General features: G+C 40.7%; 1 protein-coding gene across 7 annotated transcripts in view; it reads left to right on the forward strand.

Annotated features, from left to right (window-relative positions):
- The first annotated feature begins 3,744 nt into the window (after window positions 1-3,744).
- The window catches only part of pias2 (protein inhibitor of activated STAT, 2), a 52,185-nt gene continuing 39,698 nt past the window's right edge, over window positions 3,745-16,231 (forward strand). For 3 of the 7 annotated variants that reach the window (XR_005943284.1, XM_041189298.1, XM_041189306.1), the window contains exons 1-4: window positions 3,842-3,957; window positions 7,530-8,001; window positions 13,871-13,955; window positions 15,092-15,142. Coding sequence is in view for 6 of the 7 variants with exons in the window: in XM_041189298.1 (XP_041045232.1) it covers window positions 3,853-3,957; window positions 7,530-8,001; window positions 13,871-13,955; window positions 15,092-15,142 (713 nt within the window). In the remaining variant the exon portion in view is untranslated. Of the gene's footprint in view, window positions 3,798-3,841; window positions 3,958-4,260; window positions 4,798-6,354; window positions 6,495-7,529; window positions 8,002-13,870; window positions 13,956-15,091; window positions 15,143-16,231 lie in introns of those variants that run through there. The other 4 variants (XM_041189312.1, XM_041189317.1, XM_041189325.1 and 1 more) reach the window with 3 other exon arrangements.

The following is a 16,231-nucleotide window of genomic DNA, read 5'->3' on the forward strand; positions in this document are numbered from 1 at the left end:
TGAACAGCCAGTGGTCATGGTATACATTGGTACAAACGACATAGGTAAAAAAAAAAGTGATGAGGTCCTAAAAGCAGAATATAGAAAGTTAGGAAGTAAGTTGGAAAGTAGGACCTCAAAGGTAGTGATCTCAGGATTACTACCAGTGCCATGTGCTAGTCAGAGTAGAAATAGCAGGATATATCGGATGAACCCATGGCTGAAGAGATGGTGTGAGGGGTAGGGTTTCAGACTCCTGGGACATTGGGACCAGTTCTGGGAGAGGTGGGACCAGTACAAACTGGATGGGTTACACCTGGGCAGGACCGGGACGGATGACCTGTGGGAATATTTGCTAGAGTGGTTGAGGAGGGTTTAAACTAAAATGGTAGGGGGATGGGAACCTATGCAAGGAGTCAGAGGAAGGGGAATCAAGGACAAGAACAAAAGACAGAAAGTGGAATAAGAAAAGTGATAGGCAGAGAAATCAAGGGCAAGAATCAAACAGGGCCTCAGTGAAAAATAGTGGGAATGGGACAAGAAATGTTAAAAAGACAAGCCTTAAGGCTTTGTGCCTCAACACAAGGAGCATTCTCAATAAAGTGGATGAATTAACCGTGCAAATAGATATGATATGACATGATATAGTCGGGATTACGGAGACATGGCTGCAGGGTGACCAGGCATGGGAACTGAGCATCCAGGGATATTCAGTATTTAGGAAAGACAGATAAAAAGGAAAAGGTGTTGGAGCTGCATTGCTGGTTAAAAAGGAAATTAACGCAATAGTGAGGAAGGATATTAGCTCCGACGATGTGGAATCTGTATGGCTAAGAGCTGAGAAACACTAAGGGGCAAAAAATGTTAGTGGGGGCTGTATATAGACCCCCAATCTGTAGTGGTGATGTTGGGAATAGCATTAAACAGGAAATTAGAGACGCATACAATAAAGGAATATCTGTAATTATGGGTGACTTTAATCTGCAAATAGATTGGGCAAATCATATTAGTAACAATACCGTAGAGGAGGAATTCCTAGAGCGTGTATGGGATGGCTTTCTGGACCAATACATTGAGTAACAAACTAGAGAACAGCCCATCCTAGACTGGGTATTGTGTAATGAGAAAAGAATAATTGGCAATCTAGTTGTGCTTGGGGATGAGTGACCATAATATGATAGAATTCTTCATCAAGATGGAGAGTGACGTAGCTGATTCTGAGACTAGGGTCCTGAATCTTAATAAAGGAAACTACGATGGTATGAGACCCGAGTTGGCTATAATGGATTGGGAAACGTTACTTAAAGGGACGACAATGGATAGGCAATGGCAAACATTCAAAGAGCGCATGGATGAACTGTAACAATTATTTATTCCTGTCTGGACCAAAAGTAAAATAGGAAAGGTGGCCAAACCATGGCTTACAGGGGAAATTAGAGATAGTATTAGATCCAAGGAAGAGGCATACAAATTGGCCAGAAAAAACAACAGACCTGAGGATTGGGAGCACTTTAGAATTCAGCAAAGGGGGACCAAGGGATTGATTAAGAAGGGGAAAATAGAGTACTAGAGTAAGCTTGCGGGGAACGTAAAAACTAACTGTAAAAGCTTCTCTAGGTATGTGAAGAGAAAAAGATTGGTTACGACAAATGTAGGTCCCTTACATTCAGAAACAGGGGAATTTATAATGGAGAACAAAGAAATGGCTGACCAACGAAATACATACTTCGGTTCTGTCTTCACAATGGAGGACACAAATAACATATCAGATATGTTGGGGAACACAGGGTTTGGTGAGAGGGAGAAACTGAAAGAAATCAGTATTAGTAGGGAAATGGTGTTGGAGAAATTGATGGGATTGAAGGCTGATAAATCCCCAGGGCCTGATAATCTACATCCCAGAAATTAAGGAAGTGAACCCTAGAAATAGTGGATGCATTGGTGGTCATCTTCCAAGATTCTATAGACTCTGGAACAATTCCTACAGATTGGAGGGTAGCTAATGTAACCCTGCTATTTAAAAAGAAAGGTAGAGAGAAAACAGGTAATGATAGACCAGTCAGCCTAACATCGGCAATGAGGAAAATTCCCGAGTCCATTATAAAAGATTTAATAGCTGAGCACGTGGAAAACAGTGGCAGAATCTGACAGAGTCAGCAGGGATTTATGAAAGGGAAATCATGCTTGACAAATCTACTGGAATTTTTTGAGAATGTAACTAGTAGAGTTGATGAGGGGGAGCCACTAGATGTGGTTTATTTTGACTTTCAGAAGAGATTAGCACGTAAAATTAAAGCACATGGGATTGGGGGTAGTGTACTGAGATGGATAGAAAACTGGTTGGCAGACAGGAAACAAAGTGTAGGAATAAACGGGTCTTTTTCCGAATGGCAGGCAGTGACTAGTGGGGCACCGCAGGAATCGGTGCTGGGACCCCAGCTATTCACAATATATATTAATGATTTAGATGAGGTACTAAGTGTAATATCTCCAAATTTGCAGATCACACAAAGCTGGATGGGAGGGTGAGCTGTGAGGAGGATGCAGAGATGCTTCAGTGTGATTTGGACAAGCTGAGTGTATGGGTAAATGCATGGCAGATGCAATATAATGTGGATAAATGTGAGGTTATCCACTTTGATAGCAAAAACAGGAAGGCCGACCACTATCTGAATGGCTATAAATTGAGGATTCGAGTACAGGAGCAGGGATGTCTTGCTGCAATTATACAGGGCCTTGGTGAGACCACGCTTGGAATAATGTGTGCAGTTTTGGTCTCCTTATCTGAGGAAGGATGTTCTTGCTATGGAGGGAGTGCAGTGAAGGTTTACCTGACTGATTCCTGAGATGGTGGGACTGACATATGAGGAGAGATTGAGTCGGTTAGGATTATATTCGCTGGAGTTCGGAAGAATGAGGGGGAATCTCATAGAAACCTATAAAATTCTAACAGGACTAGACAGGGTAGATGCAGGAAGGATGTTCCTGATGGCGGGGGAGTCCAGAACCAGTGGTCACAGACTGAGGATACGGGGTAGACTATTTTGGTCCGAGATGAGGAGAAGTTTCTTCACCCAGATAGTGATGAGCCTGTGGAAATCACTACCACAGAAAGTAGTTGAGGCCAAAACATTGTATGTTTTCAAGGAGTTAGATATAGCTCTTGAGGCAAAAGGGATTAAAGGATATGGGGAGAAAGCAGGAGCGGGCTACTGAGTTGTATGATCAGCCATGATCAAAATGAATGGCGGAACAGGCTCAAAGGGCCTACACCTGCTCCTACTTTCTGTGTTTCTATGTTTGATAGCACTGTCAATGACACCTTCCATCTTTGCTGCTGATCGACAGTAGATTGATGGGGTGGTAATTAGCCTGGTTGAATTTATCCTGTTGTATTCTGTACAGGACTTGCCAGGGCAATTTTCTGCATTGCCAGGTAGATGCCAGTGTTGTAACTCTTTCGAGTACAAACCTGTTTCCATCTGTTTTAGATGAAGTTACATTGTTTCATAATTTGCCATTGTGAGATTTGAACTCTTGATCTTGGGGTTACAAACCCAGTACCATAACCACTTGGCTATTTAAGCCAAGCCTATGCCAGTGTTGTAGCTGTACTGGAGTTAAGATGATAGTGGCATAAAGTGGGTGGTCATCATCTGCTGCATGATCAGTGGGGAAACAGTCAATCATTGTTGCAAGTGTTGGAGCGAGGATGGGTGCGGCCAGCTATGACGCCACGACGCCGGTGTCGAACGTGACCTCTCTGCGCAGTGCATAATGGGATGGGCCGAAAGATGGCGGATTTTGACGAGTTGAGGGTGAGTGGCTGAGTGAGTAAGTGAGGGAGGGAGAGGAGAGGAGGAGGAGGCGGAAATGGGAGAGGAGAGAGCGCCCAGTTGGAAACAGCGGGCTGCGGGGAAGAGAGATGGGGAGAGACACCGTGAGGAACGAGTTGCCCTGATCAGTGAAGCGTCGCTAGTAATTAGATTTTTTTTAAAAATCCCTCAAACCGAAAACACAACAACTAATTGGTCACCGCAAGAAAATTTATATGAAACAAATCACTCGGTCTATAATGATGGGAGATGGCCGTGAGGCCTCTGACCTGACAATTTGCTCGTTTCCCTGACAAGCTGCTCTCTTACCAGAAGGTTTATTAATGTCTGGTTAACCTTAGGTTTGTCACCTAATCTAAGGCAATTAAGACTTTATGATTTCCAAATTTTATTCCAAAAACTGCAATTTCAGTGTCATTCCCCCCCACCCACCCACCCCCGGGGGGAAGAGGTTGCTGTTCTCTTGCTCTCTTTTGTCCAAAACGTGGAATAGGAATGGTTTCCGTACCTTTTTAATATGGAAGCTTAATGGTATTTTTATAGTAATTTTTGGAATGTACTCTTGTTGCTGAGGAATCTTCCGATTTTAGATCAGTTTATTTTTTTTATTATTCAAGTAAATAAAACATTTTTTTTTCTGAAGTTTCAGTTGTCATTTAATGTATAAAGTTGAGATCTGTCTTTTGTACGATCATTTAAAAAAAAACTTTGTTCATAAAACACTTCCCTTTTTACATATAGCAGAATTGGCTGTCCCTGGCTTCCTAACCTTGTGACGAATTAGTCATGTCAAGTTTGCCTTTTGAAATTATGAAAAAAACTCTGGTCCTGCGGGAGTTTTTTTTTAAATACTTGAATAGTCAAATCTCAAGTGTCATAATCTGATTGGTTGTTTTGAATCCAAATAAGGGATGTCTGCTGTTAGGTCAGGCTAACTGATTTTAAAAACAGTATGTGAGACTTGGGACCAACTGGGTGCCATGTAAGTATGAGCATAATGGCAGTGACACAAGCCTAAGAGTATAATATACTGCCATCCATTAAACATCTCTTTTGTGAAAATGTATTAATAAAGGTGAACTGTTTTAGAAAGAGGAAGAGGGTTCATAGTAGGACCAGACTGCAATTAATATAAATATGTTTAATGCTAAAAATTAATATTTGTGTAATTTTAACTAACTTGTAGCTAAAAAGGAATAGATGTTGAACTGTATTTTCTCACCAGGTTATTAGTGAAATGTATTTTTTTGATATGTCATGAAAAATCAGCCAATTATACTGGAGGTTACAGGTTGATGGACTAGCTTGAAGTAATTGTTTAAATGTGTATCACCAAACATTAACAGTATTGGTTTAGTGGCCTATTCACACAGTAGTAAGCAAACATTTCTGAATTTGCTTCAGGTTGGAGAGTTGATTCATATTGAGACTGTCAAAACCCAGACTTGCCACAAGCATGGTGATGCCTTGATGAAAGGAGTACACTGACTGGAATAGAGAGCTTGATACTTAAAGCTTTGTTAATTAGTTGTTTGAAAGTTAGTTGGGCAAAAACATTGTTTTCATAAATGAAGGCCTGCTTTTAAGAGCTTGGCTAACTAATGTAATTACATTTGCCAACTCTGATTTCCAGCTGAGTGAAACTACTATTTTATGGTTTCACTCTGGACTATCCAGCCCTCGGCAGATAATCTCCTGCAATGACTTCTCTTCCTTCCCAGCATTGGCCCCAGCACTGTTGCCATTGAGGTTGCGTACTATTTGACCCTGCACGAACCTCTGACCCTATATACTCTCCAATTAACTTTAGTTTCTGATTACTTTGTTAATATATTTGGAGTGGTGTTTGCAAATCCTGGGTATGCCTTTATATTACATATGCAGTACTGTGCTTTTAAGAACACTTGTTGCAAATTTCAGACTTGCTGTTTCATCCTTCTTTTGGATGGTCACTCATGTAAATATTGAGCATCTTGCATTGAGCATTGTGCCTTTGCTATCTATTACAGTAAAATTTTTGTTATCCAGCACTCTACCAACCAGAATTCTCTATTAACCAGAATTCTGGGTTTGTTTCTGTTTTTTTGATTGGAGATGTCAAACTCACAATAGTTATCAGTTGCCTGTCCTTGCTCTGGTCTCAGCCTCCCAGTGCTCTGCAGCACCATTGCCTCTTGATGCCGCTCACTCATTCGCACTCTTTTGCACCTCTCAAAACCTCAATGCCCACGTCATCATCCTGAAGCTATTTTATTGGATGAAAACATAGAACTCGCCTTACACCTCAGTTACTGGCATTCTTGATTAACTAGCACCTCCCATTCTCGAAGTATGTTGGATTTTTCTGTATTTAATTGGCGTAACCCAGATATGTAACAACAAGACCCTTTTATGATTTGAACTGGATGTCATATCTTTTGCACATCCTTTTATATGCGCTCCTCTAAGCCATCTGAAGGTAGACTGAAACATTTGGTGAAGTGAGACCAGATATGAATTGTTGAATTACTTCAATTCTCAAACAGAAAGGGACTGTACAGAGTAATACTCAAGGTAAATTCTGATTACTTCAGTCAACCTTGATTCTCTCCTCAAAAAATAGTAAAATTGTAAACCATAAGGGGCAGACATGAAAATGGAACGACATGTGGAAAGTGTAACATATTTGAAAGGAAAAAGGTGACTATGGTTCCCAACACTGTGTATCCCTGGGGCTTTCCTTGTGTCATGTTTGAGTTTTTTATAGGCTAAGTGATGAAGATTGATTGCTATGATTAGTCAACAACAATTGTATCACCAGGATAATAGAAACTTGATGGACCTTGATTGCTCTTTTGTCCAGCAATTCTTGTATCGGTGATTCACCAGTAGCTTGTCAAAAATGTTGGCTAGTTTTGTTCTTCTCTGGGGTGTGGGTTTAAAGAGAACCTTGATTTTTCATTGTTTTAAATTAATGTGAAGATAAGCCCATCTGTCAATAGGCTTGAATGTTGAAATGCACCCAGTTCAAATCTGAGTGACAGGCAATGGCTTTAAATTTAAGGTAACATTTTTTTTCCTTATTTGTTCATGAGATGTGGGCATCGCTGGCAAGGCCAGCACATGTTATCCATCCCTAATTGCCCTTGAACTTAGTGGCTTCTTAGGCCATTTCAGAGGGCAATTAAGAGTCAACCACATTGCTGTGGGTCTGGAGTCACAGACCAGGTGAGGATGGCAAATTTCCTTCCCTAAAAGACATTAGTGAACCACATAGGTTTTTAGGACAATGGTCACCATTACTGAGCCTAGTTTTATATTCCAGATTTATTAACTGGATTCAAATTCCACCAGCTGCTATGATCCCCAGAGCATTAGTCTGGGTCTCTGGATACTAGTCCTGCGACAATACCATTACGCCACCATCTCCCCATGTTTACATATGTGTTGAAATAGAATTAACTTAGTACACACAAGGGATGTAGGTAGTCATTTGCCTAACGTAAGACCTGTGCGGTTGTGATAAAGCTAAGTAGATTCTCGCTCAGACACCATTTTCCAGTTTCAAGATAAGAGCTTCTATATAAGTTATGTAGTAGTTAGCATTGAATACAAAAGTACTTGGTTTGCAAGTTAATACTTTTCTCAGTATTAAAAGTTATAGATTTGAGAAGTTACTGAGACATTGAAGGTTGATTAAAATATTTAGGTTGACTGCTTCTTTTTATCTTTCAGAATATGGTTTCGAGTTTTCGTGTCTCAGAACTTCAAGTGTTGTTAGGTTTTGCTGGTCGTAACAAAAGTGGTCGTAAACATGAACTCCTCGTAAGAGCACTTCACCTGTTAAAAAGTGGCTGTAGTCCAGCTGTTCAGATCAAGATTAAGGAACTGTACAGACGACGTTTTCCTAGAACTATTGAAAGCCTTGCTGACTTGTCAGCCATAAAGTCTTCAGTTTTCTCTTTGGACAATAATCTTTCGACTGATTCTGAGTTAACGTCAGGCATTGCGCATTCTTCAGCATCCACATCAGCCACACCTCAGACCTCATCTCCATTGGTTAGCTCCGTGTTGCTGCATGAGACTAAACCGAATATAGAAATGCAAGAGGCTTCTCCTTCCATCCATCCTGTCCATCCAGATGTCCAGCTGAAAAGCATACCCTTTTATGATGTGCTGGATGTGCTTATTAAACCTACAAGTCTGGGTGAGTCTTTATATTCAAACGTTACTGTAACTGATTAAAGGAATATTTTAGCCAGAGCACAAAACTCTAAGTATCTGTATCAGTAGTCAGACCTGCTGAGTTTTTCCAGCATTTTCTGTTTTTATTTCAGATTTCCAGCATCTGCAGTATTTTTGTTTTTATCCATACTATTTATAAACCCTTTTTTCCTGAAGGAAGCAACTTTCACTGTATACTGCTGCAAAGATGGTGGATCTTCAAATACCTTGCTCATGTTATTTTACGTGTTAATAAGTTACTTGACTGTGGACATCATAGCTGAGAGTTTGCATAATGTGCATTTGTTCAGTTTAACTGCCACAATCTATATAGCTTAATTTTGCAGACAATGAAAACCACATTGTTATCTGTGTTGACAAATGTACTGCATGACTAAGCCAAGAGTTTCCTTGGGTGCATGCTGAGTTATAAATAACTTGGATGAAGGGGCAAAAGATATGGTTGCTAAATTTGCTGATGATACAAAGATAGATAGGAAAGTAAGTTGTGAAGAGGACATAAGGAACGTGAGGGGACATAGATAAGTCAAGTAAGTGGGCAAAGTTCTGGCAAATGGAGTATAATGTGGGAAAATGTGAAATTGTCCATTTTGGCAGGAAGAATAAAAAGGAAGCATATTATCTAAATGGTGAGAAATTACAGAGCTCTGAGATTTGGAGGGATCTGGGTGTAGTAGTGCATAATCACAAAGGAGAGGTAATTAGAAAGCTAATAGAATATTATCATTTATTTCGAGGAGGGTTGAATATAAAAGTAGGGAGGTTATGCTTCAGTTGTGCAGGACCACACCTGGAGTACTGTGTACAGTATTGGTCTCCTTATTTAAACTAATACCAGGAATGGGCGGGTTGTCTTATGAGGAAAGATTGGACTGGCTAGGCTTGCATCCACTGGAGTAGATGAGTAAGAGGCAACTTGATTGAAACATATAAGATCCTGAGGAGTCTTGACAAGGTGGATGAAAGGATTCTCTTATGGGAGAATCTAGAATAAGGCGTCACTGTTTAAAAATAAGGGGCTGCTCTGTGACGACAGATGAGGAAAACATTTTCTCAGAGGGTCATGAGTCTTTGGAACTCCCTTCCTCAAAAGGCAGTGGAAGCAAAGTCTTTGCATGTTTTCAAGGCAGAAGTAGATAGATTATTGATAAACAAGGCGTTGAAAGGTTATCAGGGGTATGCAGGAGGTTACAGTCAGACCAGCTCTGATCTTACTGAATGGCAGAGCGGGCTGAATGGCCTACTCCGGCTCCTAACTTGTATGTTCATATGTAACTGACCTCAGCCAAGCCACCATCTGAGGTGCTGTAGTTGGCTCAGTGTCCCCAGCTGAGGGACAAAGTTTAGCCAGAGTTTCTGCTTGTAATAGTTATCCAGTGATTCTTGCTGGAAAGCTGGTCAAAGAATCTGCCAGCATTTGCTCACCATGCTCTCACTCGGAAAATAACCACTTGGGATTCTAACACTGGTCAATGATTGGTATCATTAAGTGGACTTTATAATCAGATTATTTAAGCTTCGGATTTTTTTTTGTGTTATAAGAAGTCTCAGTACAGCATTGGAAATCTCATGAGATGATTATTGCAACCAATGATCTCTTTCGTATGTTGGGTGGGAAAATAAACCATATCTTTAGTGTTTCAAGGATCAGAGTCTGGAGCTTGAACATGGTAGGCTTGGACATATACGCACATGCACGCATGCACATTTAACCTTCAGTAACTTTTTAGCTCTAGCCAATCAAGTCATTGATCCTTTAAAGGACAATGTATACTTTTTTAACACAAAAACAGAATTACCTGGAAAAACTCAGCATGTCTGGCAGCATCGGTAGAGAAGAAAAGAGTTGACGTTTCAAGTCCTCATGACCCTTCCACAGAATTTCAGTTCATCAAACTGAAACAAAAGCACTCTAGAAATTCTGTATTAAATTCCTTATTGTCTAAATTCCTCCTTTATTGTTTGTACTCGATATGTTGGTTCTATGGACCAAATTTTTGATTGGCTCCAGAGATGGGCAGACCCAGAATTTCCAGCTGCTGGCTGATGTGCTGGAACAGTCCAGCTTCCGGGCTGTTTTCCAGGGGGCCGGATCAAGTGTTTGAGGGCTACCATCCACCCTATTAAAGACCTTCTCCTATGCCACAATTTTCCAGTTGGCAGGCACATCACCTGTAGTGGCCATAGCACGGCCAGAGAAAGGAGGCGACCTTGAGCAACAGACTGGGAAACCCTTTCACGGTATAAGAGCATAACAACCCCTCCCCTTCCCTGTAGCTGACTTACAGATAGCTACAGGCCACCCTTTGTGGAGAGGTCCCCTCCATGGCGACAGTCTGGCAGCTGTGACCATTTTTAGTTTGCAAGATTGGGGCAGGGTGGATAGCAGGATAAATGGCAAAATATGAACTTTCTGTGGTGGGGTGGTGTCCAATTGGCCCAGGGGACCCACCTCCCCCACCCCACCCTTTGCCCAACACTAGCTGCCAGACTTGCTGCATGGAATGGGCCTCCCCCGATGGGAGTAAAAAACTGCTGGGGGCATGTGGAAGCCCTTAAAATGATGAAGGGATTTGACATGGTAAATGCAACAAGATTATTCCCTCTAGTGAGGAAATTCAGAACAAGAGGATATAATTTTAAAATAGAGCTCAGCCATGATTTCTTGACATGTTCGATAGTGATGTAAAGTTTTGGAATATATACAGATAGTGTTTCTTTTCAGCATGAAGTAATTCTTTTAGGTATTTTGAACCAATTTTACTGGAGTATTTAGTACTAGTTCTACAATATTCAACAAGTTACTGGCACTCAACACTAACAAACTATTTGCTTCTCAAGGACATCACAGCTAATGTATATTAAGTTATTGGGGAAGCTGAGAAATTTCTCATAGTGAAAATTAATTTCTTTTAAATGGCTCTCCTTATTGCTTGGCATTGAATTGCCCTAGTCCTTGAATAATGAAGTTACATTCTTGGAAATGATCAGATATGCTACCACAACACATTTTCCAAAGTAAAAATGGAGATCTATAGAATAAGCTAACTGTGTATTTATCTGTGTTTACTGCTTGTCAATTTTGTGGTATGATCTTCCAGTGGGACTGAGCAAGATTATGTGCTTTACGCTTTATGTGGACACACTGGTAATCATAAAATGTTTAGACTTTGAACAGCTAACACAATTATCAGATGTCTCACTGAGCCTTTCTTGTTGAGGCATGCATACAGGTGATGAACGACGTTACAGAGTAAGGGGAACTTGTGCGGATCTGTACTAAGTTCCACTGTCGTGCTCCTTCAATGGTTAAGTGGATGAGTACACTGTCCAGTGTGAAACTGAGCTGTGCGTTCCAGTGAGGTCTTTAGTTTGATCTTGATCTCAAGCAAAGTGCTGTAATTACAGCCATTGATCTAGATCTAGGTAAAATCAGCCAGAGTTCCAGATCTCAGAAAAGTGTGGGTGTTGGGGATGATTAGATTCAGCGATGATCACCTCCACGTTTGGTTGGTTTTCTGATAGTTACTGACTGTCTCAGGTCCTGTTTTGTGAAAGGCCATTTGAATGAGATATGAGAGGATTGTTGGTAGTTGTGAAACTTTCCCCTAGCAGGAGCCAGTTAATGTCTTTTTGAGAGGAGGGAGCTTTTTGAAAAAAAGATTACATTTTACCTATTTTGCAAGTCATACTGTTCTTTTTGGATCCAGTGAATCTTTGTATTTCATTGCTTCAGATCATGTCTGCTGCAGAAAGAAGTAAGCTTGAGCTCATACAATGCCTCACCATGCCTTTGAGCTACATGTGATGAACCCTGCCTTGCAGTCATTATTGCATTGATAAATATGGCATACAACAAGAATCCATAAGAAACATTCAGACAAAATGCCAGTTCATCTATTGTTGATGGTGTTGCCATCGTCATTGGTCATTGTTTTAACGTTTCATCCAGGATACGGCATTTTGGACAACGCAGTGCTCCTGTAATGCACTGTCAGCCTAGAATATGTCCTGAAGTCGAGGAGTGGGTCTTGAACCCACAGCCTTTAACTTGGAGGCAAGCCTAATATCAGTTAAGCCAAGCTGAAGTCTTTTACATATGATTGCATAGGGTATATGCCACAGAAACAGGCCATTCAGCCAAATCAGTCAGTGTTTATGCTGCACTCGAGCCTCTTCCCAACTTTTCACATCTAAACCTGTCATCATAACCCTCTATTCCCTTCTCCCTCATATCCTTATCTACCTTCCCCTAAATACATCTAAACTATTCCCTTCAACCACTCCTTGTGATAGTGAGTTCCACATTCTCACTCTCATTGGGTAAAGAATTTTCTTTTTGAGTTTCTTATTGGATTTTTGATGACTATTTTACGTTGATGGTCTCAAAATATGCCTTTCCCCTCAAGAGGAAACCCCTCTGTATCCATTCTGTGAAACTTTTTATAATTTTAAAGACCTCTAGCTTACCCCTCAGCTGCCTTTTTTCCTAGATGAAAGAGACCCAGCCTGTCAATCCTGTCCTGATATGTGTACCCACACATTTCTGGTATCATTTTTGTAAATCTTCTACACATTCTCTTTAGTGCCTCTTTATGATATGGCAACCGGGACTGCACATAGTACTCCTAAGTATGGTCTAACCAAGGTTCAATGCAGGGTTAGCATAACTTCCCTACATTTCAATTTTACTGCTTTAGAAATAAAGCTGATTGTTTGGTTTGATTTATTTTTAGGGCCATGAAAACCTGCACTGTAACTTTTAGTGATTGATGTATTTGTGCTCCCAGATCCCTTTGTTCCTCTACCCCATTTAGATTTGCACCTTCCAAGTAGTAAGTGACCTCCCTATCCTTCCCATCAAAATGCACTACCTCACATTTATCTGTATTGAACTTCACTTGCCAATTATTTGCCCATTCTGCAAGCTCATTAATGTCCTCCTGTAATTTATTGCAGCCCTCCTCAGTATTGACTATCCCCCCAATTTGCTGTCACCCACAAACTTAGAAATTGTATTTTTGATTCCAAAGTCCAAATCATTATTCTAGAACATCAACAATTGTGGTCCCTGCACAGATCCCTGTGGAGCGTCCCATTTCAGCTCCTCTGCTACCCTTAACTCTCACTCTCTGCTTTCTGTTCTGAAGCCAACTAGCAATCCATTCTGCCATTTGTCCCCAACTTCACATTACCTGACATAAAGTCAGTACGGCACAGAAGGAAGTCATTTGGCCTGTTGATTCCATACCAGCTTTCTGAAGAGCAATCCAGTTAGTCCCATTCCCCTAATCTGTTTATTCCGGTAGCTCTGCTAGTTTATTTCCTTCGAGGGCCTATTCAATTTCTTTTTGAAATCATTCATTGTTTCCACATCTAATACCCTCAGAGGCGGTGAATTCAACGTCATTACCAATCGCTGTGTTAAAAAGCTCTTCCTCATTTCCCCTTTGTATATCTAGCCCAAAGCCTTAAATCTATTTCCCCTAGTCCTCGTACAATTAGCTATTGGGAACAGCTTTTCCTTGTCTATCTTAGGTAAACCTTTCATAAGCTTGTATACCTCTGTCAAATCTCCACTCAAGCCCCTCCACTCCAAGGAAGACAAACCCAACCTCTCCACCCCAATTCTGCAGCCAAAATACCCCACACCAGAACCATTTCGGCAAATTGAATCTGCAAATTATTAGAGAAAGATTGTAGAAAGCTGACCTTATTTGTTAGTCTGTTTTGGGGCACCTTTTCGAAGGCCATTTGAAAATGCACATCAATTGTATCCACTGCTTATCACCGCATTGTTTAAATAACCTTTAACTTTTTCTTTAATTCAGTGCCATCAAATATTCAACGATTCCAGGAAAAGTACTTTATCTTCGCATTGACTCCTCAACAAGTAAAAGAAATATGTATTTCTAGGTAAGAAGGGCAAATGAGTTTCTCTGTTAATGTAGTGCCAGGCCTTACTTAAACCAAAGGAAACTGGCTTAAAAATGCTTTGTCCTGGTATCTACTCAAACCAATTTTCTTAAATACTTATTTTAACATTAACTTAGCAAGTTTAAATATTATTAACACAACAGTACTCACAGACGAAGGCTTTCACTGTACAGTAATAATGTAAAGATTGAAAGTACACTGGAGGCTTCCCGAATTGACAGACTGCAGCAGAATTCTGGTAGATCTGTCAATGAAGATCTTTGTTAGATTTCTCTCACATGGATGCTCGGTAAGCTGAGAGAGCATATTTGTATGAGACCAACCTAGAGAATGGTGATTTAGAAGATCTCTGCCCTCAGGAGGTCAGTGGGGTGGCTGGGGGTGGAGACTGGGGGGGGGGGGGGGGGGGGGGGGGGGGGGGAAGCAGCAGAAGCCTTCCTGATGTCCTTTGACGGAGTACTTTGATGACTCACTAATGTTACTTATAAGAGATATAAATATCTTATAAATTGCCTCTAAGTATTTCACCAAATATTTAGTTGATAATCCAATTGCGGAACAACTATAGAGATCGGAATGTCTCCAGATTTGATTCCTGATTTTGTTCAGTTATGTGATAACAGCTAGGGCTTTAATTGGCACAGTGCAATTGGCTTTAGCAACCCTAGATTAGGAAAAAGAAAAATCAGCGAGGTTACCTGTTCCTGATTTTTGATCCGTTGACACCTGCGGGAAACTACACATTATAGATACCCATTATGATACCTCTAAGATTGAAAAACCTTCCAATATTCACTGTCTAGGCATTTTCATATGGAATGGCCAACTGGGAACAAAGTTCAGCCAGCATTTGTGAAATGGTATTTTGGAATGAGTTGGGTGTGGGTGAAGAACAGAAAAACAAATTTCCATCAGTTATGTGTGACCTGTATTCATTTAGGGCTATTGGGTATAGTTTTTATTGTTTCAGCACTTTATACTTGACTTAAAATGTTGTTATCAATAGATTTTTCTTATTGTGTCTTAAAAATAAGTGTACGAATGTTCATGGTTTGAGAGAAATTGGCGCAATACTGTTTACTTCTAAGTAACTTGATCTATTACATTCTTTACAGGGACTTTTTGCCAGGTGGAAGAAGAGACTATATTGTACAGGTGCAGTTGAGGTAAATTAATCTATTTGAGTAGTTTGTTCAGACAAGACAAGTTAATCTCTGAATAATTCTTTGCTGTGTTTTAGTTCTACCTTAAAGAGACACTGTTATTTTTTGTTGAAACTCATTTGTGGAGTTACACAGAAAGCTCAGAGTCATAGTACATAGGCATTTGAACCTGTTCTTCCCACCACCTTACTAACACTTGGTAAAATTCCAGTTTTTACTTTTGCTGTTGAGGAGAAAGATAGGTACTTCTTACCCCAACACTTGGGAGAAGGAATCATGCAACACCACAGGTCCAGAAGCGAGGTACTTGTTCACCCTCTTGGCTAGATGATGTTGCATGAATTTGGAAGGAAAAACATAACATATAAGTATTGATGGCAAATATTGAACTTGTTTTAATCTTTTATCTTTACTGATGTTACGAAACTGTGGGGCTTAATTGGATAGTGTCCGGAAATGTGCAAGGATCGCAATGCATGATTAATTGCTGATCCCAGTGGAGGCAGCAGGCCAACTTCATGTGGCTTGCTCATTTCAATGATCTGTGTCCAGCTAGTGCTAACTGCACTGTTCATTGGTGAGCACCATTTAAAGCAAGCCTGTACTTCTTAAAGGAGAGGTCCCGTGTGGCAGGAGCAGGTGCTGGCAGTTGTGTTTGAACAGAATCTGGCCTGGGAATGAGTGAAGAATGGCACAATAGGGGAGCGAGCAGTCTTCAAGTTTTTTGGACACTTGCTGGAGCTCTTGGTACAGGAGGTGGAAAGACAGAGAAGTCCTGCATTTGCAGGGAGGAAGGAGACCCTTCAGACACACAAGGCAGTGGGAGCAGGTAGCCATGGAGGTCAATGCCAGGAATTAATCCCTGACGACATTGCAGTGAAGCTCAGTGACCTCACATGAATGGACAAGTGAATGCATCTTCAAACTTCACCACTTGCCTCAGACACTGTTCAAATCGCCACACCATATCATTCAACAACTATCAATCAGGCCTCATAGGTAATATTTCATATGCTTCACCTCATCCTCACAAACTTAGCACTACTGCAAGTCTCACACCAACATCCCACACGTTGCACACACTACCACCAT

Source organism: Carcharodon carcharias, chromosome 1 (assembly GCF_017639515.1).
Source record: "Carcharodon carcharias isolate sCarCar2 chromosome 1, sCarCar2.pri, whole genome shotgun sequence".
In the NCBI taxonomy this organism is placed as follows: domain Eukaryota; kingdom Metazoa; phylum Chordata; class Chondrichthyes; order Lamniformes; family Lamnidae; genus Carcharodon; species Carcharodon carcharias.